Raw genomic sequence first — 20,999 nt, 5'->3', positions numbered from 1 at the left:
GTGAAGGCCTTGGAGAGGGTGCGGAGGAGATTTACTAGAATGGTCCCAGGGATGAGGGACTTCAGTTACGTGGATAGACTGGAGAAGCTGGGATTGTTCTTCTTGGAGCAGAGAAGGTTAAGGGGAGATTTGATAGAGGTGTTCAAAATCATGAAGGGTTTTGATAGAGTAAATGAAGAGAAACTGTTTCCAGTAGCAGAATGGTGGGTAACCAGAGGACACAGATTTAAGGTGATCGGCAAAAGAGCCAGAGGCAAGGTGAGGAAACATTTTTTTTACACAGCGAGTTGCAATGATCTGGAATTCACTGCCTGAAAGGGCAGTGGAAGCAGATTCAATACTAACTTTCAAAAGGGAATTGGATAAATACTTGAAGGGAAAAAACTTACAGGGCTACGGGGAACGAGCAGGGGAATGGGAATAATTGGATAGCTCTTTCAAAGATTCAGCACAGGCACGATGGGCCGAATGGCCTCCCCCTGTGCTGTACCGACTGTGATACTGTGATCAGTGTTACATCTCTTACAGGTACTTAGTAACCAGTCCTCTGTATATCGGTGCTACTTCCACTTAAAGATGCTTAATAGATATATGTAATATACTTGGATTTTCAAAACACCTTCAATAAGGTGCCACATTGTAGACTCAGGACTAAGGTCGGAGCATGTGGAGTCAGGGGACAGGTAGCAGAATGGATAGCAAACTGGCTACAAAACAAAAATCAGAGAGTAGGGCTTAAGGATAGCTATTCAGACTGGCTAAAGGTGGGAAGTGGTGATCCTCAGGGATTGGTGCTGGGACCGTTGCTGTTCACAATTTACATTAACGATTTGTATTTGGGAATCGGAAGTACAATTTCAAAATTTGCGGATAACACCGAATTGGAGGGTGTGGTTAATACAAACGAAGAATGCATCAAAATACAAGAGAACATTAATAAACTTACAGAATAGGCATGTAATTGGCCAATGAATTTGAATATAGATAAGTGTGAGGTGGTGCATTTTGGTAGGAGGAATCAGGAGGCCACATACTCCTTGGATAATAAGAGTCTAGATGGGAGAGAGGAGCAAAGGGATCGAGGGGGACTGATACACAAATCACTAAAAGTAGCAACACGGGTTAATAAGGCCATAAAAAGGCAAATCAAGCACTGGGGTTCATTTCTAGAGGGATAGAATGGAAAAGCAGAGAAGTTATGTTAAACTTACATCCTTGGTTAGACCACACTTGGAGTATTGTGAACAGTTCTGGTCTCCAGATTATAAGAGAGGATATCGAGACACCGGGGAAGGTGCAAATAAGATTCACAAGAATGGTACCGGAACTGAGAGGTTATACCTATCAGGAAAGACTGAACAGGCTGGGACTCTTTTCTCTAGAAAAGAGAAGGCTCAGGGGTGACCTGATAGAGGACTTTAAGTTAATGAAGGGGTTTGATAGGGTAGATGTAGAGAAGATGTTTCCACTTGTGGGGAAGACCAGAACTAGAGGTCATCAATATAAGATTATCGCTAATAAATTAAATAGGGAATTCAGGAGAAACTTCTTCACCCAGAGAGTGGTGAGAATATGGAACTCACTATCACAAGGAGTAGTTGAGACGGCTATCATAGATACATTTAAGGGGAAGTGAGATAAACACATGAGGGAGAGAGGATAGAAGGATATGCTGATCGGGTGAGATGAAATAGGGAGAGAGGAGGCTCGTGTGGAACATAAACACTGGCACAGACCAGTTGGGCCGAATGGCTTTGTGCTGTAGTTATGATGAAACCAGATCCTTGTATATCAGTGTTACATCCCATTATAGATACTTAATAACCAGACTCCTGTATATCAGTGTTACATCCCATTATAGATACTTAATAACCAGACTCCTGTATATCAGTGTTACATCCCATTATAGATACTTAATAACCAGACTCCTGTATATCAGTGTTACATCCCATTATAGATACTTAATAACCAGACTCCTGTATATCAGTGTTACATCCCATTATAGATACTTAATAACCAGACTCCTGTATATCAGTGTTACATCCCATTATAGATACTTAATAACCAGACTCCTGTATATCAGTGTTACATCCCATTATAGATACTTAATAACCAGACTCCTGCATATCAGTGTTACATCCCATTATAGATACTTAATAACCAGACTCCTGTATATCAGTGTTACATCCCATTATAGATACTTAATAACCAGACTCCTGTATATCAGTGTTACATCCCATTATAGATACTTAATAACCAGACTCCTGTATATCAGTGTTACATCTCTTGTGCATCGCCGATTTTAATCGCTCCACCATTGGCGGCCGTGCCTTCAGCTGCCTAGGCCCTAAGCTCTGGAATTCCCTCCCTGAACCTCTCCACCTCTCTCTCCTCCTTAAAACCTGCCTCTCTGACCAATCTTGTGTGACCTGTCCTAATATCTCCTATTTGGCTCGGGGTCAAATTTTGTTTGATAATCGGTCCTGTGAAGCGCCTTGGGATGTTTTGCTATGTTAAAGGCACAAGAAAATGCAAGTTATTGTTCTAAGTAAGGAGAGCCCTGGGGCAAGTCTATATCAAATTCAGAGGGTCATGTTTGTCTCTGTGGATCCTCCTGTGCTGAAGCTGTTACTGATACTGTTTTTAAAATTCTTTCCCAGTTGAAAATGGGGAGCACTGCGATTTCACTATTTTACGCAACCTGCTGATCAGGTAAAACCTTTCAATGTCAGATAATCAACACTGCTCTTTCTGTCTGATCCTTCAATCTCAGTCTCTGTGCTGTGTTTATATTTGATCCTTTAATCTCAGTCCCTGTGCTGATTATATTTGATCCTTTAATCTCAGACCCTGTGCTGATTATATTTGATCCTTTAATCTCAGTCTCTGTGCTGATTATATTTGATCTTTTAATCTCAGTCCCTGTGCTGATTATATTTGATCCTTTAATCTCAGTCCCTGTGCTGATTATATTTGATCCTTTAATCTCAGTCCCTGTGCTGATTATATTTGATCCTTTAATCTCAATCCCTGTGCTGATTATATTTGATCCCTTAATCTCAGACCCTGTGCTGATTATATTTGATCCTTTAATCTCAGTCTCTGTGCTGATTATATTTGACCCTTTAATCTCAATCCCTGTGCTGATTATATTTGATCCTTTAATCTCAATCCCTGTGCTGATTATATTTGATCCTTTAATCTCAGTCTCTGTGCTGATTATATTTGACCCTTTAATCTCAATCCCTGTGCTGATTATATTTGATCCTTTAATCTCAGTCTCTGTGCTGATTATATTTGATCCTTTAATCTCAATCCCTGTGCTGATTATATTTGATCCTTTAATCTCAGCCTCAGTGCTGATTATATTTGATCCTTTAATCTCAGTCCCTGTGCTGATTATATTTGATCCTTTAATCTCAGTCCCTGTGCTGTGTTTATATTTGATCCTTTAATCTCAATCCCTGTGCTGATTATATTTGATCCTTCAATCTCAGTCCCTGTGCTGATTATATTTGATCCTTTAATCTCAGTCCCTGTGCTGATTATATTTGATCCTTTAATCTCAGTCCCTGTGCTGATTATATTTGATCTTTTAATCTCAGTCCCTGTGCTGTGTTTATATTTGATCCTTTAATCTCAATCCCTGTGCTGATTATATTTGATCCTTTAATCTCAGTCTCTGTGCTGATTATATTTGATCCTTTAATCTCAGTCCCTGTGCTGATTATATTTGATCTTTTAATCTCAGTCCCTGTGCTGATTATATTTGATCCTTTAATCTCAGTCCCTGTGCTGATTATATTTGATCCTTTAATCTCAGTCCATGTGCTGATTATATTTGATCCTTTAATCTCAGTCCCTGTGCTGATTATATTTGATCCTTTAATCTCAGTCTCTGTGCTGATTATATTTGATCCTTGAATCTCAGTCCCTGTGCTGATAATATTTGATCCTTTAATCTCAGTCCCTGTGCTGATTATATTTGATCCTTTAATCTCAGTCTCTGTGCTGATTATATTTGATCCTGTAATCTCAGTCCCTGTGCTGATTATATTTGATCCTTTAATCTCAGTCCCTGTGCTGATAATATTTGATCCTTTAATCTCAGTCCCTGTGCTGATTATATTTGATCCTTTAATCTCAGTCTCTGTGCTGATTATATTTGATCCTGTAATCTCAGTCCCTGTGCTGATTATATTTGACCCTTTAATCTCAGTCCCTGTGCTGATTATATTTGATCTTTTAATCTCAGTCCCTGTGCTGATTATATTTGATCCTTTAATCTCAGTCCCTGTGCTGATTATATTTGATCTTTTAATCTCAGTCCCTGTGCTGATTATATTTGATCCTTTAATCTCAGTCCCTGTGCTGATTATATTTGATCTTTTAATCTCAGTCCCTGTGCTGATCATATTTGATCCTTTAATCTCAGTCCCTGTGCTGATTATATTTGATTCTTTAATCTCAGTCCCTGTGCTGATTATATTTGATCCTTTAATCTCAGTCCCTGTGCTGATTACATTTGACCCTTTAATCTCAGTCCCTGTGCTGTGTTTATCTTTGATCTTTTAATCTCGGTCCCATTGCATATTATATTTGACCCTTTAATCTCAGTCCCTGTGCTGTGTTTATCTTTGATCTTTTAATCTCGGTCCCATTGCAGATTATATTTGATCCTTTAATCTCAGCCTCAGTGCTGATTACATTTGATCCTTTAATCTCAGTCCCTGTGCTGTGTTTATCTTTGATCTTTTAATCTCGGTCCCGTTGCAGATTATATTTGATCCTTTAATCTCAGCCTCAGTGCTGATTACATTTGACCCTTTAATCTCAGTCCCTGTGCTGTGTTTATCTTTGATCTTTTAATCTCGGTCCCATTGCAGATTATATTTGACCCTTTAATCTCAGTCCCTGTGCTGTGTTTATCTTTGATCTTTTAATCTCGGTCCCATTGCAGATTATATTTGATCCTTTAATCTCAGCCTCAGTTCTGATTACATTTGACCCTTTAATCTCAGTCCCTGTGCTGTGTTTATCTTTGATCTTTTAATCTCGGTCCCATTGCAGATTATATTTGACCCTTTAATCTCAGTCCCTGCGCTGTGTTTATCTTTGATCTTTTAATCTCGGTCCCATTGCAGATTATATTTGATCCTTTAATCTCAGTCCCTGTGCTGATTATATTTGATCCTTTAATCTCAGTCCCTGTGCTGATTATATTTGATCCTTTAATCTCAGTCCCTGTGCTGATTATATTTGATCCTTTAATCTCAGTCCCTGTGCTGATTATATTTGATCCTTTAATCTCAGTCCCTGTGCTGATTATATTTGATCCTTTAATCTCAGTCCCTGTGCTGATTATATTTGATCCTTTAATCTCTGTCTCTGTGCTGATTATATTTGATCTTTTAATCTCAATCCCTGTTCTGATTATATTTGATCCTTTAATCTCAGTCCCTGTGCTCTGTTTATATTTGATCTTTTAATCTCAGTCCCTGTGCTGATTATATTTGATCCCTTAATCTCAGTCCCTGTGCTGATTATATTTGATCCTTTAATCTCAGTCCCTGTGCTCTGTTTATATTTGATCTTTTAATCTCAGTCCCTGTGCTGATTATATTTGATCCTTTAATCTCTGTCTCTGTGCTGATTATATTTGATCTTTTAATCTCAATCCCTGTTCTGATTATATTTGATCCTTTAATCTCAGTCCCTGTGCTCTGTTTATATTTGATCTTTTAATCTCAGTCCCTGTGCTGATTATATTTGATCCCTTAATCTCAGTCCCTGTGCTCTGTTTATATTTGATCTTTTAATCTCAGTCCCTGTGCTGATTATATTTGATCCTTTAATCTCAGTCCCATTGCAGATTATATTTGACCCTTTAATCTCAGTCCCTGTGCTGATTATATTTGATCCTTTAATCTCGGTCCCTGTGCTGATTATATTTGATCCTTTAATCTCAGTCCCATTGCAGATTATATTTGACCCTTTAATCTCAGTCCCTGTGCTGATTATATTTGATCCTTTAATCTCAGTCCCTGTGCTGATTATATTTGATCCTTTAATCTCAGTCTCTGTGCTGATTATATTTGATCCTTTAATCTCAGTCCCTGTGCTGATTCGATTTGATCCTTTAATCTCAGTCCCTGTGCTGATTATATTTGATCCTTTAATCTCAGTCCCTGTGCTGATTATATTTGATCCTTTAATCTCAGTCCATGTGCTGATTATATTTGCTCCTTTAATCTCAGTCCATGTGCTGTGTTGAAATTTGATCCTTTAATCTCAGTCCCTGTGCTGATTAGATTTGATCCTTTAATCTCAGTCCCTGTGCTGATTATATTTGATCCTCTAATCTCAGTCCCTGTGCTGATTATATTTGATCCTTTAATCTCAGTCTCTGTGCTGATTATATTTGATCCTTTAATCTCAGTCCCTGTGCTGATTATATTTGATCCTTTAATCTCAGTCCCTGTGCTGATTATATTTGATCCTTTAATCTCAGTCCCTGTGCTGTGTTTATATTTGATCCTTCAATCTCAGACCCTGTGCTGATTATATTTGATCCTTTAATCTCAGTCCCTGTGCTGATTATATTTGATCCTTTAATCACAGTCCATGTGCTGATTATATTTGATCTTTTAATCTCAGTCCCTGTGCTGATTATATTTGATCCTTTAATCTCAGACCCTGTGCTGATTATATTTGATCCTTTAATCTCATTCCCTTTGCTGATTATATTTGATCCTTTAATCTCAGTCCCTGTGCTGATTATATTTGATCCCTTAATCTCAGTCCCTGTGCTGATTATATTTGATCCTTTAATCTCAGTCCCTGTGCTGATTATATTTGATCCTTTAATCTCAGTCCATGTGCTGATTATATTTGATCTTTTAATCTCAGTCCCTGTGCTGATTATATTTGATCCTTTAATCTCAGTCCATGTGCTGATTATATTTGATCTTTTTATCTCAGTCCCTGTGCTGATTATATTTGATCCTTTAATCTCAGTCCATGTGCTGATTAGATTTGACCTTTTAATCTCAGACCCTGTGCTGATTATATTTGATCCTTTAATCTCATTCCCTTTGCTGATTACATTTGATCTTTTAATCTCAGTCCCTGTGCTGATTATATTTGATCCTTTAATCTCATTCCCTTTGCTGATTATATTTGATCCGTTAATCTCATTCCCTTTGCTGATTATATTTGATCTTTTAATCTCAGTCCCTGTGCTGATTATATTTGACCCTTTAATCTCATTCCCTTTGCTGATTATATTTGATCCTTTAATCTCAGTCCCTGTGCTGATTATATATGATCCCTTAATCTCAGTCCCTGTGCTGATTATATTTGATCTTTTAATCTCAGTCCCTGTGCTCTGTTTATATTTGATCTTTTAATCTCAGTCTCTGTGCTCTGTTTATATTTGATCCTTTAATCTCAGTCCCTGTGCTGATTATATTTGATCCTTTAATCTCATTCCCTTTGCTGATTATATTTGATCTTTTAATCTCAGTCTCTGTGCTCTGTTTATATTTGATCTTTTAATCTCAGTCTCTGTGCTCTGTTTATATTTGATCCTTTAATCTCAGTCCCTGTGCTGATTATATTTGATCCTTTAATCTCATTCCCTTTGCTGATTATATTTGATCCTTTAATCTCAGTCCCTGTGCTGATTATATTTGATCCTTTAATCTCAGTCCCTGTGCTGATTATATTTGATCCTTTAATCTCAGTCCCTGTGCTGATTATATTTGATCCTTTAATCTCAGTCCCTGTGCTGATTATATTTGATCCTTTAATCTCAGTCCCTGTGCTGATTATATTTGATCCTTTAATCTCAGTCCCTGTGCTGTTTATATTTGATCCTTTAATCTCAGTCCCTGTGCTGATTATATTTGATTCTTTAATCTAAGTCCCTGTGCTGATTATATTTGATTCTTTAATCTAAGTCCCTGTGCTGATTATATTTGATCCTTTAATCTCAGTCTCTGTGCTGATTATATTTGATCCTTTAATCTAAGTCCCTGTGCTGATTATATTTGATCCTTTAATCTCAGTCTCTGTGCTGATCATATTTGATCCTTTAATCTAAGTCCCTGTGCTGATTATATTTGATCCTTTAATCTCAGTCTCTGTGCTGATTATATTTGATCCTTTAATCTAAGTCCCTGTGCTGATTATATTTGATCCTTTAATCTCAGTCCCTTTGCTGATTATATTTGATCCTTTAATCTCAGTCTCTGTGCTGATTATATTTGATCCTTTAATCTCAGTCCCTGTGCTGTTTATATTTGATCCTTTAATCTCAGTCCCTGTGCTGATTATATTTGATTCTTTAATCTCCGTCCCTGTGCTGATTATATTTGATTCTTTAATCTAAGTCCCTGTGCTGATTATATTTGATTCTTTAATCTAAGTCCCTGTGCTGATTATATTTGATTCTTTCATCTCAGTCCCTGTGCTGATTATATTTGATTCTTTAATCTCAGTCCCTGTGCTGATTATATTTGATTCTTTAATCTCAGTCCCTGTGCTGATTATATTTGATTCTTTAATCTCAGTCCCTGTGCTGATAATATTTGATTCTTTAATCTAAGTCCCTGTGCTGATTATATTTGATTCTTTAATCTAAATCCCTGTGCTGATTATATTTGATCCTTTAATCTCAGTCCCTGTGCTGATTATATTTGATTCTTTAATCTAAGTCCCTGTGCTGATTATATTTGATCCTTTAATCTCAGCCCCTGTGCTGATTATATTTGATTCTTTAATCTTAGTCCCTGTGCTGATTACATTTGATCCTTTAATCTCAGTCCCTGTGCTGATTCTATTTGATCCTTTAATCTCAGTCCCTGTGCTGATTATATTTGATTCTTCAATCTCAGTCCCTTTGCTGATTATATTTGATCCTTTAATCTCAGTCCCTGTGCTGATTATATTTGATCCGTTAATCTCAGTCCCTGTGCTGATTATATTTGATCCTTTAATCTCAGTCTCTGTGCTGATTACATTTGATTCTTTAATCTCAGTCTCTGTGCTGATTACATTTGATCCTTTCATCTCAGTCCCTGTGCTGATTATATTTGATCCTTTAATCTCAGACCCTGTGCTGATTATATTTGATCGTTTCATCTCAGACCCTGTGCTGATTATATTTGATCCTTTAATCTCAGTCTCTGTGCTGATTATATTTGATCCTTTAATCTCAGACCCTGTGCTGATTATATTTGATCCTTTAATCTCAGTCCCTGTGCTGATTATATTTGATCCTTTAATCTCAGTCCCTGTGCTGATTACATTTGATCCTTTAATCTCAGTCCCTGTGCTGATTATATTTGATTCTTCAATCTCAGTCCCTGTGCTGATTATATTTGATCCTTTAATCTCAGTCCCTGTGCTGATTATATTTGATTCTTCAATCTCAGTCCCTTTGCTGATTATATTTGATCCTTTAATCTCAGTCCCTGTGCTGATTATATTTGATCCTTTAATCTCAGTCCCTGTGCTGATTATATTTGATCCTTTAATCTCAGTCCCTGTGCTGATGATATTTGATTCTTTAATCTCAGTCCCTGTGCTGATTATATTTGATCCTTTAATCTCAGTCCCTGTGCTGATTATATTTGATTCTTTAATCTCAGTCCCTGTGCTGATTATATTTGATCCTTTAATCTCAGTCCCTGTGCTGATTATATTTGATTCTTTAATCTCAGTCTCTGTGCTGATTATATTTGATTCTTTAATCTCAGTCCCTGTGCTGATTATATTTGATCCTTTAATCTCAGTCCCTGTGCTGATTATATTTGATCCTTTAATCTCAGTCCCTGTGCTGATTATATTTGATCCTTTAATCTCAGTCCCTGTGCTGATTATATTTGATTCTTTAATCTCAGTCCCTGTGCTGATTATATTTGATCCTTTAATCTCAGCCTCAGTGCTGATTATATTTGATCCTTAATCTCAGTCCCTGTGCTGATTATATTTGATCCTTTAATCTCAGTCCCTGTGCTTATTACATTTGATCCTTTAATCTCAGTCTCTGTGCTGATTATATTTGACCCTTTAATCTCAGTCCCTGTGCTGTGTTTATATTTGATCCTTTAATCTCAGTCCCTGTGCTCATTATATTTGACCCTTTAATCTCAGTCCCTGTGCTGATTATATTTGATCCTTTAATCTCAGTCTCTGTGCTGATTATATTTGATCCTTTAATCTCAGTCCCTGTGCTGATTATATTTGACCGTTTAATCTCAGTCCCTGTGCTGATTATATTTGCTCCTTTAATCTCAGTCCCTGTGCTGTTTATATTTGATCCTTTAATCTCAGTCTCTGTGCTGATTATATTTGATCCTTAATCTCAGTCCCTGTGCTGATTATATTTGATCCTTTAATCTCAGTCCCTGTGCTGATTATATTTGATCCTTTAATCTCAGTCTCTGTGCTGATTATATTTGATCCTTGAATCTCAGTCCCTGTGCTGATTATATTTGATCCTTAATCTCAGTCCCTGTGCTGATTATATTTGATCCTTTAATCTCAGTCCCTGTGCTGATTATATTTGATCCTTTAATCTCAGTCTCTGTGCTGATTATATTTGATCCTTAATCTCAGTCCCTGTGCTGATTATATTTGATCCTTTAATCTCAGTCCCTGTGCTGTTTATATTTGATCCTTTAATCTCAGTCCCTGTGCTGATTATATTTGATCCTTTAATCTCAATCCCTGTGCTGATTATATTTGATCCTTTAATCTCAGTCCCTGTGCTGATTATATTTGATCCTTTAATCTCAGTCCCTGTGCTGATTATATTTGATCCTTTAATATCAGTCCCTGTGCTGTTTATATTTGATCCTTTAATCTCAGTCCCTGTGCTGTTTATATTTGATCCTTTAATCTCAGTCTCTGTGCTGATTATATTTGATCCTTAATCTCAGTCCCTGTGCTGATTATATTTGATCCTTTAATCTCAGTCCCTGTGCTGATTATATTTGATCCTTTAATCTCAGTCTCTGTGCTGATTATATTTGATCCTTAATCTCAGTCCCTGTGCTGATTATATTTGATCCTTTAATCTCAGTCCCTGTGCTGATTATATTTGATCCTTTAATCTCAGTCCCTGTGCTGATTATATTTGATCCTTTAATCTCAATCCCTGTGCTGATTATATTTGATCCTTTAATCTCAGTCCCTGTGCTGATTATATTTGATCCTTTAATCTCAATCCCTGTGCTGATTATATTTGATCCTTTAATCTCAGTCCCTGTGCTGATTATATTTGATCCTTTCATCTCAGTCCCTGTGCTGATTATATTTGATCCTTTAATCTCAATCCCTGTGCTGATTATATTTGATCCTTTAATCTCAATCCCTGTGCTGATTATATTTGATCCTTTAATCTCAGTCCCTGTGCTGATTATATTTGATCCTTTAATCTCAGTCCCTGTGCTGATTATATTTGATCCTTTAATCTCAGTCCCTGTGCTGTGTTTATATTTGATCCTTTAATCTCAGTCCCTGTGCTGATTATATTTGATCCTTTAATCTCAGTCCCTGTGCTGATTATATTTGATCCTTTAATCTCAGTCCCTGTGCTGATTATATTTAGTCATAGTCAGAGAGTTATACAGCATGGATGGAGGCCCTTCGGCCCATCGTGTCCGCGCCGGCCATCAGCCCTGTCTACTCTAATCCCATATTCCAGCATTTGGTCCGTAGCCTTGTATGCTATGGCATTTCAAGTGCTCATCCAAATGCTTCTTGAATGTTGTGAGGGTTCCTGCCTCCACAACCCTTTCAGGCAGTGAGTTCCAGACTCCAACCACCCTCTGGGTGAAAAAGTTCTTTCTCAAATCCCCTCTAAACCTCCCGCCTTTTCCCTTGAATCTATGTCCCCTTGTTATAGTAGCCTCAACGAAGGTAAAAAGCTCCTTAGTATCCATCCTATCTGTACCCCTCATAATTTTGTACACCTCAATCATGTCCCCCCTCAGCCTCCTCTGCTCCAAGGAAAACAAACCCAATCTTCCCAGTCTCTCTTCATAGCTGAAGCGCTCCAGCCCTGGTAACATCCTGGTGAATCTCCTCTGCACCCTCTCCAAAGCGATCACATCCTTCCTGTATTGTGGCGACCAGAACTGCACACAGTACTCCAGCTGTGGCCTAACCAGTGTTTTATACAGCTCCATCATAACCTCCTTGCTCTTATATTCTATGCCTCGGCTCATCAAGGCAAGTATCCCACATGCCTTCTTTACCACCTTATCTCCCTGTTCCGCCGCCTTCAGGGATCTGTGAACTTGCACACCAAGATCCCTCTGACCCTCTGTCTTGCCTAGGGTCCTCCCATTCATTGTGTATTCCCTTGCCTTGTTAGTCGCTCCAAAGTGCATCACCTCGCACTTTTCCGGGTTAAATTCCATTTGCCACTGTTCCGCCCATCTGACCAACCCATCTATATCGTCCTGCAGACTGAGGCTATCCTCCTCGCTATTTACCACCCTACCAATTTTTGTATCATCAGCGAACTTACTGATCATACCTTTTACATTCATATCCAAGTCATTAATGTAGACCACAAACAGCAAGGGACCCAACACCGATCCCTGTGGTACCCCACTGGCCACAGGCTTCCAGTCACAAAAACAACCTTCGACCATCACCCTCTGCCTTCTGCCACTAAGCCAGTTTTGTATCCAAAGTGCCAAGGCACCCTGGATTCCATGGGCTCGTACCTTCTTGACCAGTCTCCTGTGGGGGACTTTATCGAAGGCCTTACTGAAATCCATGTATACCACATCCACTGCGTTACCCTCATCCACACGCCTAGTCACCCCCTCAAAAAATTCAATCAAATTACTCAGACATGATCTTCCCTTGACAAAGCCATGTTGACTATCCCTGATTAATCCTTGCTTCTCCAAGTGGAGACTAATTTTGTCCTTCAGAATTTTTTCCAATAATTTTCCTACCACTGATGTTAGGCTCACTGGCCTGTCGTTCCCCGGTTTTTCCCTACTCCCCTTCTTGAATAATGGTATTACATTAGCGGTTCTCCAGTCCTCTGGCACATCCCCTGTGGCCAGAGAGGTTCTGAATATATGTGTCAGAGCCCCCGCAATCTCCTCCTTTGCCTCACACAGTAGCCTGGGATACATTTCGTCCGGGCCTGGGGATTTATCCATTTTTAGGCCTGCTAAAACCGCCAATACCTCCTCCCGCTCGATGTTAATATGTTCAAGTATATCACAGTCCCCCTGCCGTATTTCTATGTCTACATCGTCCTTCTCCATCGTGAAAACAGATGCAAAAAATTCATTTAGAACCCCTCCTACATCTGCCGGCTCCACACACAGATTGCCATTTTTGTTCCTAATGGGCCCTATTTTTTCCCTAGTCATCCTCTTACCCTTAATATACTTATAAAACATCTTAGGATTTTCCTTTATTTTGCTCGCCAGTGTTATTTCATGGCCCCTCCTTGATCTCCTAATTTCTTTTTCAAGTATCCCCCTGCAATTTTTGTACTCCTCTCGGGCTTCCTCCGTCTTTAGCCTTTTGTATCTGCCAAAAGCCCTCCTTTTTTTCCTAATCCATTCTCGTATATCCCCTGACATCCAAGGTTCCCTGGAGTTCTTGGAACCACCCTTGACCTTTACGGGAACATGTTGCCATTGTATGGTCTCAATCTCCCTTCTGAAAGACTCCCATTGCTCCGATGCGGATTTTCCTACAAGCAGCTGATCCCAGTCCATTTTGGCCAGATCCTGCCTTATCCTATTAAAATCGGCCTTCCCCCAATTTAGAACCTTTATTTCCGGCCCCTCCCTGTCCTTTTCCATGACCACCTTAAATCTCACCGAATTATGGTCACTGTCACCAAAGTGCTCACCTACTAGCACTTCTTCCACTTGGCCGGCCACATTCCCGAGAATTAGGTCCAGTACCGCCCCCTCTCTTGTAGGACTTTCTACATGCTGGCTCAAAAAGCTCTCCTGGATGCACATTAAGAATTTTGTACCCTCTAAGCCTTTTGCACTCTGAGTATCCCAGTTAATATTGGGGAAGTTGAAATCCCCCACTATTATTACCCTATTATTTGCACAATTTTCTGAGATTTGCCTACATATCTGTTCCTCTATCTCCCCCTGACTGTTTGGGGGCCTATAGTACACCCCCATCAAAGTGCTTGCCCCCTTTTTGTTTTTAAGCTCCACCCATATGGCCTCATTAGAGGAACCTGCTAATATATCATCCCTCCTTGTGGCAGTAATTGATTCTTTAATTAATATTGCGACCCCCCCTCCTCTTATACCTCCCCCTCTGTCTCGCCTGAAGATTCTGTACCCCGGAATATTGAGCTGCCAGTCTTGCCCCTCCCTCAACCATGTCTCTGTGACAGCAACAATATCATACTCCCATGTGTTTATCAACACCTTCAGTTCATCCACCTTATTCGCAAGACTCCTTGCATTAAAATAGATGCCATCCAGCCTTGCCCTCACATATTTGCCCTGTCTTCCAAGCTGACTTGTTTTTTTCTCTATATTTGGCTGCACATCACCCCCTATTGTAGCTCCACTCTGTATCCCATCCCCCTGCCAAGTTAGTTTAAACCCCCCCCAACAGTGCTAGCAAACCTCCCCGCAAGGATATTTGTCCCGCTCTGGTTCAGATGCAACCCGTCCGACTTGGACAAGTCCCACCTTCCCCAGAAGCAGGCCCAGTGATCCAGGAAACTGAAACCCTCCCTCCTGCACCAACTCTTTAGCCACGCATTCATCTGTTCTATCCTCCTATTTCTATACTCACTAGCCCGTGGCACTGGGAGTAATCCAGAGATTACAACCTTTGAGGTCCTGCTCTTTAATCTGCTACCTAGCTCCCTAAATTCTTGATGCAGGACCTCATCTCCCTTCCTACCTATGTCGTTGGTCCCAATGTGGACCACGACCTCTGCCTGCTCACCCTCCCCCTTGAGAATGCCCTGAAGCCGCTCAGTGACATCCATGACCCTGGCACCAGGGAGGCAACAAACCATCCTGGAGTCACGTTTACGGCCACAGAAACGCCTGTCTGTTCCCCTTACGATAGAATCCCCTACCACTATAGCTCTTCCACTCTTTTTCCTCCCAGCCTATGCAGCAGAGCTACCCCTGGTGCCAGGAAGTTGGCTGCTGCTGCCTTCCCCTGATAAGTCATCCCCCTCAACAATATCCAAAGCGGTATATTTGTTTGAGAGGGGGACGGCCACAGGGGACCCCTGCACTGCCTGCCTGCTCTTCTTACTCTGCCTGGTGGTCACCCAATTACTTCCTGCCTGTACAATCTTTACCTGCGGTGTGACCATCTCACTAAACATGCTATCCACGACGTTCTCAGCATCGCGAATGCTCCTTAATGAATCCATCCGCAGCTCCAGTGCCGCAATGCGGTTTGTCAGTAGCTGCAGCTGGATGCATTTCCCGCACACATGGTCGTCAGGGACACCGGAAGGGTCCCTGATTTCCCACATAGAGCAGGAAGAGCATAACACGGGGCTGGGCTGTCCTGACATGACTTACCCTTTAACTAATTAATTCAAATTAAATGAATCCCACCAATTTCACTTCAATTAAAAAGGTATACTCAAGGGCCCTTGCTGAACAGCAGTCCCCCACTGCACAACAGAGACCCGAGAATCCACAAACTCTAACCTCAGACAAATTCAGCAGGAAAATACTCACCAGCCAATCACTTACCTCTTCCTTGGTGACGTCCCACTTGGATTACTTTTTGCTTCTTATTTATCTCAGGTCCAGGAGTTAAGTCCCTGTGATGTCGCACAGTAGTTGTCTCTTGGTGCAGGTCTGCTGCTGCTTTTAATCCACAATCTCAGTCTTCTACGCTCAGGTCCACTGCCGCTCGAACTCTCAACACACTGTGTAATATCCTTTAATCTCAGTCCCTGTGCTGATTATATTTGATCTTTTAATCTCAGTCCCTGTGCTGTTTATATTTGATCCTTTAATCTCAGTCCCTTTGCTGATTATATTTGATCCTTTAATCTCAGTCCCTGTGCTTATTACATTTGATCCTTTAATCTCAGTCCCTATACTGATTATATTTGATCCTTTAATCTCAGTCTCTGTGCTGATTATATTTGATCTTTTAATCTCAGTCCCTGTGCTGATTATATTTGATCTTTTAATCTCAGTCCCTGTGCTGATTATATTTGATCCTTTAATCTCAGTCTCTGTGCTGATTATATTTGATCTTTTAATCTCAGTCCCTGTGCTGATGATATTTGATCCTTTAATCTCAGTCCCTTTGCTGATTATATTTGATCCTTTAATCTCAGTCCCTGTGCTGATTATATTTGATCCTTTAATCTCAGTCTCTGTCCTGATTATATTTGATCCTTTAATCTCAGTCCCTTTGCTGATTATATTTGATCCTTTAATCTCAGTCCCTTTGCTGATTATATTTGATCCTTTAATCTCAGTCCCTGTGCTGTTTATATTTGATCCTTTAATCTCAGTCCCTGTGCTGATTATATTTGATCCTTTAATCTCAGTCCCTGTGCTGATTATATTTGTTCCTTTAATCTCAGTCCCTGTGCTGATTATATTTGATCCTTTAATCTCAGTCCCTGTGCTGATTATATTTGATCCTTTAATCTCAGTCCCTGTGCTGATTATATTTGATCCTTTAATCTCAATCCCTGTGCTGATTATATTTGATCCTTTAATCTCAGTCCCTGTGCTGATTATATTTGATCCTTAATCTCAGTCCCTGTGCTGATTATATTTGATCCTTAATCTCAGTCCCTGTGCTGATTATATTTGATCCTTTCATCTCATCCCCTGTGCTGATTATATTTGATCCTTTAATCTCAGTCCCTTTGCTGTTTATATTTGATCCTTAATCTCATCCCCTGTGCTGATTATATTTGATCCTTTAATCTCAGCCCCTGTGCTGATTATATTTGATCCTTTAATCTCAGTCCATGTGCTGATTATATTTGATCCTTTAATCTCAGTCCCTGTGCTGATTATATTTGATTCTTTAATCTCAGCCCCTGTGCTGATTATATTTGATCCTTTAATCTCAGTCCCTGTGCTGATTATATTTGATCCTTTAATCTCAGCCCCTGTGCTGATTATATTTGATCCTTTAATCTCAGTCCATGTGCTGATTATATTTGATCCTTTAATCTCAGTCCCTGTGCTGATTATATTTGATCCTTTAATCTCAGTCCCTGTGCTGATTATATTTGATCCTTAATCTCAGTCCCTGTGCTAATTATATTTGATCCTTTAATCTCAGTCCCTGTGCTGATTATATTTGATCCTTTAATCTCAGTCCCTGTGCTGATTATATTTGATCCTTTAATCTCAGTCCCTGTGCTGATTATATTTGATCCTTTAATCTCAGTCCCTGTGCTGATTATATTTGATCCTTTAATCTCAGTCCCTTTGCTGATTATATTTGATCCTTTAATCTCAGTCTCTGTGCTGATTATATTTGATCCTTTAATCTCAGTCCCTTTGCTGATTATATTTGATCCTTTAATCTCAGTCTCTGTGCTGATTATATTTGATCCTTTAATCTCAGTCTCTGTGCTGATTATATTTGATTCTTTAATCTCAGTCCCTGTGCTGATTATATTTGATCCTTTAATCTCAGTCTCTGTGCTGATTATATTTGATCCTTTAATCTCAGTCCCTGTGCTGATTATATTTGATCCTTTAATCTCAGTCTCTGTGCTGATTATATTTGATCCTTTAATCTCAGTCTCTGTGCTGATTATATTTGATTCTTTAATCTCAGTCTCTGTGCTGATTATATTTGATTCTTTAATCTCAGTCTCTGTGCTGATTACATTTGATCCTTTAATCTCAGTCCCTTTGCTGATTATATTTGATTCTTTAATCTCAGTCTCTGTGCTGATTACATTTGATCCTTTAATCTCAGTCCCTGTGCTGATTATATTTGATCCTTTAATCACAGTCCCTGTGCTGATTATATTTGATCCTTTAATCTCAGTCCCTGTGCTGATTATATTTGATCCTTTAATCTCAGTCCCTGTGCTGATAATATTTGATCCTTAATCTCAGTCCCTGTGCTGATTATATTTGATCCTTTAATCTCAGTCCCTTTGCTGATTATATTTGATTCTTTAATCTCAGTCCCTGTGCTGATTATATTTGATCCTTAATCTCAGTCCCTGTGCTGATTATATTTGATCCTTTAATCTCAGTCCCTTTGCTGATTATATTTGATTCTTTAATCTCAGTCTCTGTGCTGATTATATTTGATTCTTTAATCTCAGTCCCTGTGCTGATTATATTTGATCCTTTAATCTCAGTCCCTTTGCTGATTATACTTGATCCTTTAATCTCAGTCTCTGTGCTGATTATATTTGATCCTTAATCTCAGTCCCTGTGCTGATTATATTTGATTCTTTAATCTCAGTCCCTGTGCTGATTATATTTGATCCTTTAATCTCAGTCCCTATGCTGATTATATTTGATTCTTTAATCTCAGTCTCTGTGCTGTGTTTATATTTGATCTTTTAATCTCAGTCCCTGTGCTGATTATATTTGATCCTTTAATCTCAGTCTCTGTGCTGATTATATTTGATCCTTAATCTCAGTCCCTGTGCTGATTATATTTGATCCTTTAATCTCAGTCTCTGTGCTGATTATATTTGATTCTTTAATCTCAGTCCCTGTGCTGATTATATTTGATCCTTTAATCTCAGTCCCTGTGCTGATTATATTTGATCCTTTAATCTCAGTCCCTGTGCTGATTATATTTGATCCTTAATCTCAGTCCCTGTGCTGATTATATTTGATCCTCAATCTCAGTCCCTGTGCTGATTATATTTGATCCTTTCATCTCATCCCCTGTGCTGATTATATTTGATCCTTTAATCTCAGTCCCTTTGCTGTTTATATTTGATCCTTAACCTCATCCCCTGTGCTGATTATATTTGATCCTTTAATCTCAGCCCCTGTGCTGATGAAATTTGATCCTTTAATCTCAGTCCATGTGCTGATTATATTTGATCCTTTAATCTCAGTCTCTGTGCTCTGTTTATATTTGATCCTTTAATCTCAGTCCCTGTGCTGATTATATTTGATCCTTAATCTCAGTCCCTGTGCTGATTATATTTGATCCTTTAATCTCAGTCCCTGTGCTGATTATATTTGATCCTTTAATCTCAGTCCCTGTGCTGATTATATTTGATCCTTTAATCTCAGTCCCTGTGCTGATTATATTTGATCCTTTAATCTCAGTCCCTGTGCTGATTATATTTGATCCTTTAATCTCAGTCCCTTTGCTGATTATATTTGATCCTTTAATCTCAGTCTCTGTGCTGATTATATTTGATCCTTTAATCTCAGTCCCTTTGCTGATTATATTTGATCCTTTAATCTCAGTCTCTGTGCTGATTATATTTGATCCTTTAATCTCAGTCTCTGTGCTGATTATATTTGATTCTTCAATCTCAGTCCCTGTGCTGATTATATTTGATCCTTCAATCTCAGTCCCTGTGCTGATTATATTTGATCCTTTAATCTCAGTCTCTGTGCTGATTATATTTGATCCTTTAATCTCAGTCTCTGTGCTGATTATATTTGATTCTTTAATCTCAGTCTCTGTGCTGATTATATTTGATTCTTTAATCTCAGTCTCTGTGCTGATTACATTTGATCCTTTAATCTCAGTCCCTTTGCTGATTATATTTGATTCTTTAATCTCAGTCTCTGTGCTGATTACATTTGATCCTTTAATCTCAGTCCCTGTGCTGATTATATTTGATCCTTTAATCACAGTCCCTGTGCTGATTATATTTGATCCTTTAATCTCAGTCCCTGTGCTGATTATATTTGATCCTTTAATCTCAGTCCCTGTGCTGATTATATTTGATCCTTAATCTCAGTCCCTGTGCTGATTATATTTGATCCTTTAATCTCAGTCCCTTTGCTGATTATATTTGATTCTTTAATCTCAGTCCCTGTGCTGATTATATTTGATCCTTAATCTCAGTCCCTGTGCTGATTATATTTGATCCTTTAATCTCAGTCCCTTTGCTGATTATATTTGATTCTTTAATCTCAGTCTCTGTGCTGATTATATTTGATTCTTTAATCTCAGTCCCTGTGCTGATTATATTTGATCCTTTAATCTCAGTCCCTGTGCTGATTATATTTGATCCTTTAATCTCAGTCCCTGTGCTGATTATATTTGATTCTTTAATCTCAGTCTCTGTGCTGTGTTTATATTTGATCTTTTAATCTCAGTCCCTGTGCTGATTATATTTGACCCTTTAATCTCAGTCTCTGTGCTGTGTTTATATTTGATCTTTTAATCTCAGTCCCTGTGCTGATTATATTTGATCCTTTAATCTCAGTCTCTGTGCTGATTATATTTGATCCTTAATCTCAGTCCCTGTGCTGATTATATTTGATCCTTTAATCTCAGTCTCTGTGCTGATTATATTTGATTCTTTAATCTCAGTCCCTGTGCTGATTATATTTGATCCTTTAACCTCAGTCCCTGTGCTGATTATATTTGATCCTTTAATCTCAGTCCCTGTGCTGATTATATTTGATCCTTTAATCTCAGTCCCTGTGCTGATTATATTTGATCCTTTAATCTCAGTCCCTGTGCTGATTATATTTGATCCTTTAACCTCAGTCCCTGTGCTGATTATATTTGATCCTTTAACCTCAGTCCCTGTGCTGATTATATTTGATCCATTAATCTCAGTCTCTGTGCTGATTATATTTGATCCTTTAACCTCAGTCCCTGTGCTGATCATATTTGATCCTTTAACCTCAGTCCCTGTGCTGATTATATTTGATCCTTTAACCTCAGTCCCTGTGCTGATTATATTTGATCCTTTAATCTCAGTCTCTGTGCTGATTATATTTGATTCTTCAATCTCAGTCCCTGTGCTGATTATATTTGATCCTTCAATCTCAGTCCCTGTGCTGATT

General features: G+C 38.8%; 1 protein-coding gene across 1 annotated transcript in view; it reads left to right on the top strand.

The window, feature by feature from the left end:
- Positions 1-20,999, top strand: part of LOC137333450 (septin-7-like) — a 162,223-nt gene that overhangs the window by 86,826 nt on the left and 54,398 nt on the right. The window contains exon 8 of the mRNA XM_067997600.1: positions 2,661-2,712. Within this exon, the coding sequence (XP_067853701.1) occupies positions 2,661-2,712 (52 nt within the window). The remainder of the gene's footprint in view (positions 1-2,660; positions 2,713-20,999) is intronic.

The sequence above is a fragment of the Heptranchias perlo genome, chromosome 16, assembly GCF_035084215.1.
Source record: "Heptranchias perlo isolate sHepPer1 chromosome 16, sHepPer1.hap1, whole genome shotgun sequence".
Taxonomy (NCBI): Eukaryota; Metazoa; Chordata; class Chondrichthyes; order Hexanchiformes; family Hexanchidae; genus Heptranchias; species Heptranchias perlo.
This window is presented reverse-complemented; position numbering and strand designations above follow the sequence as displayed.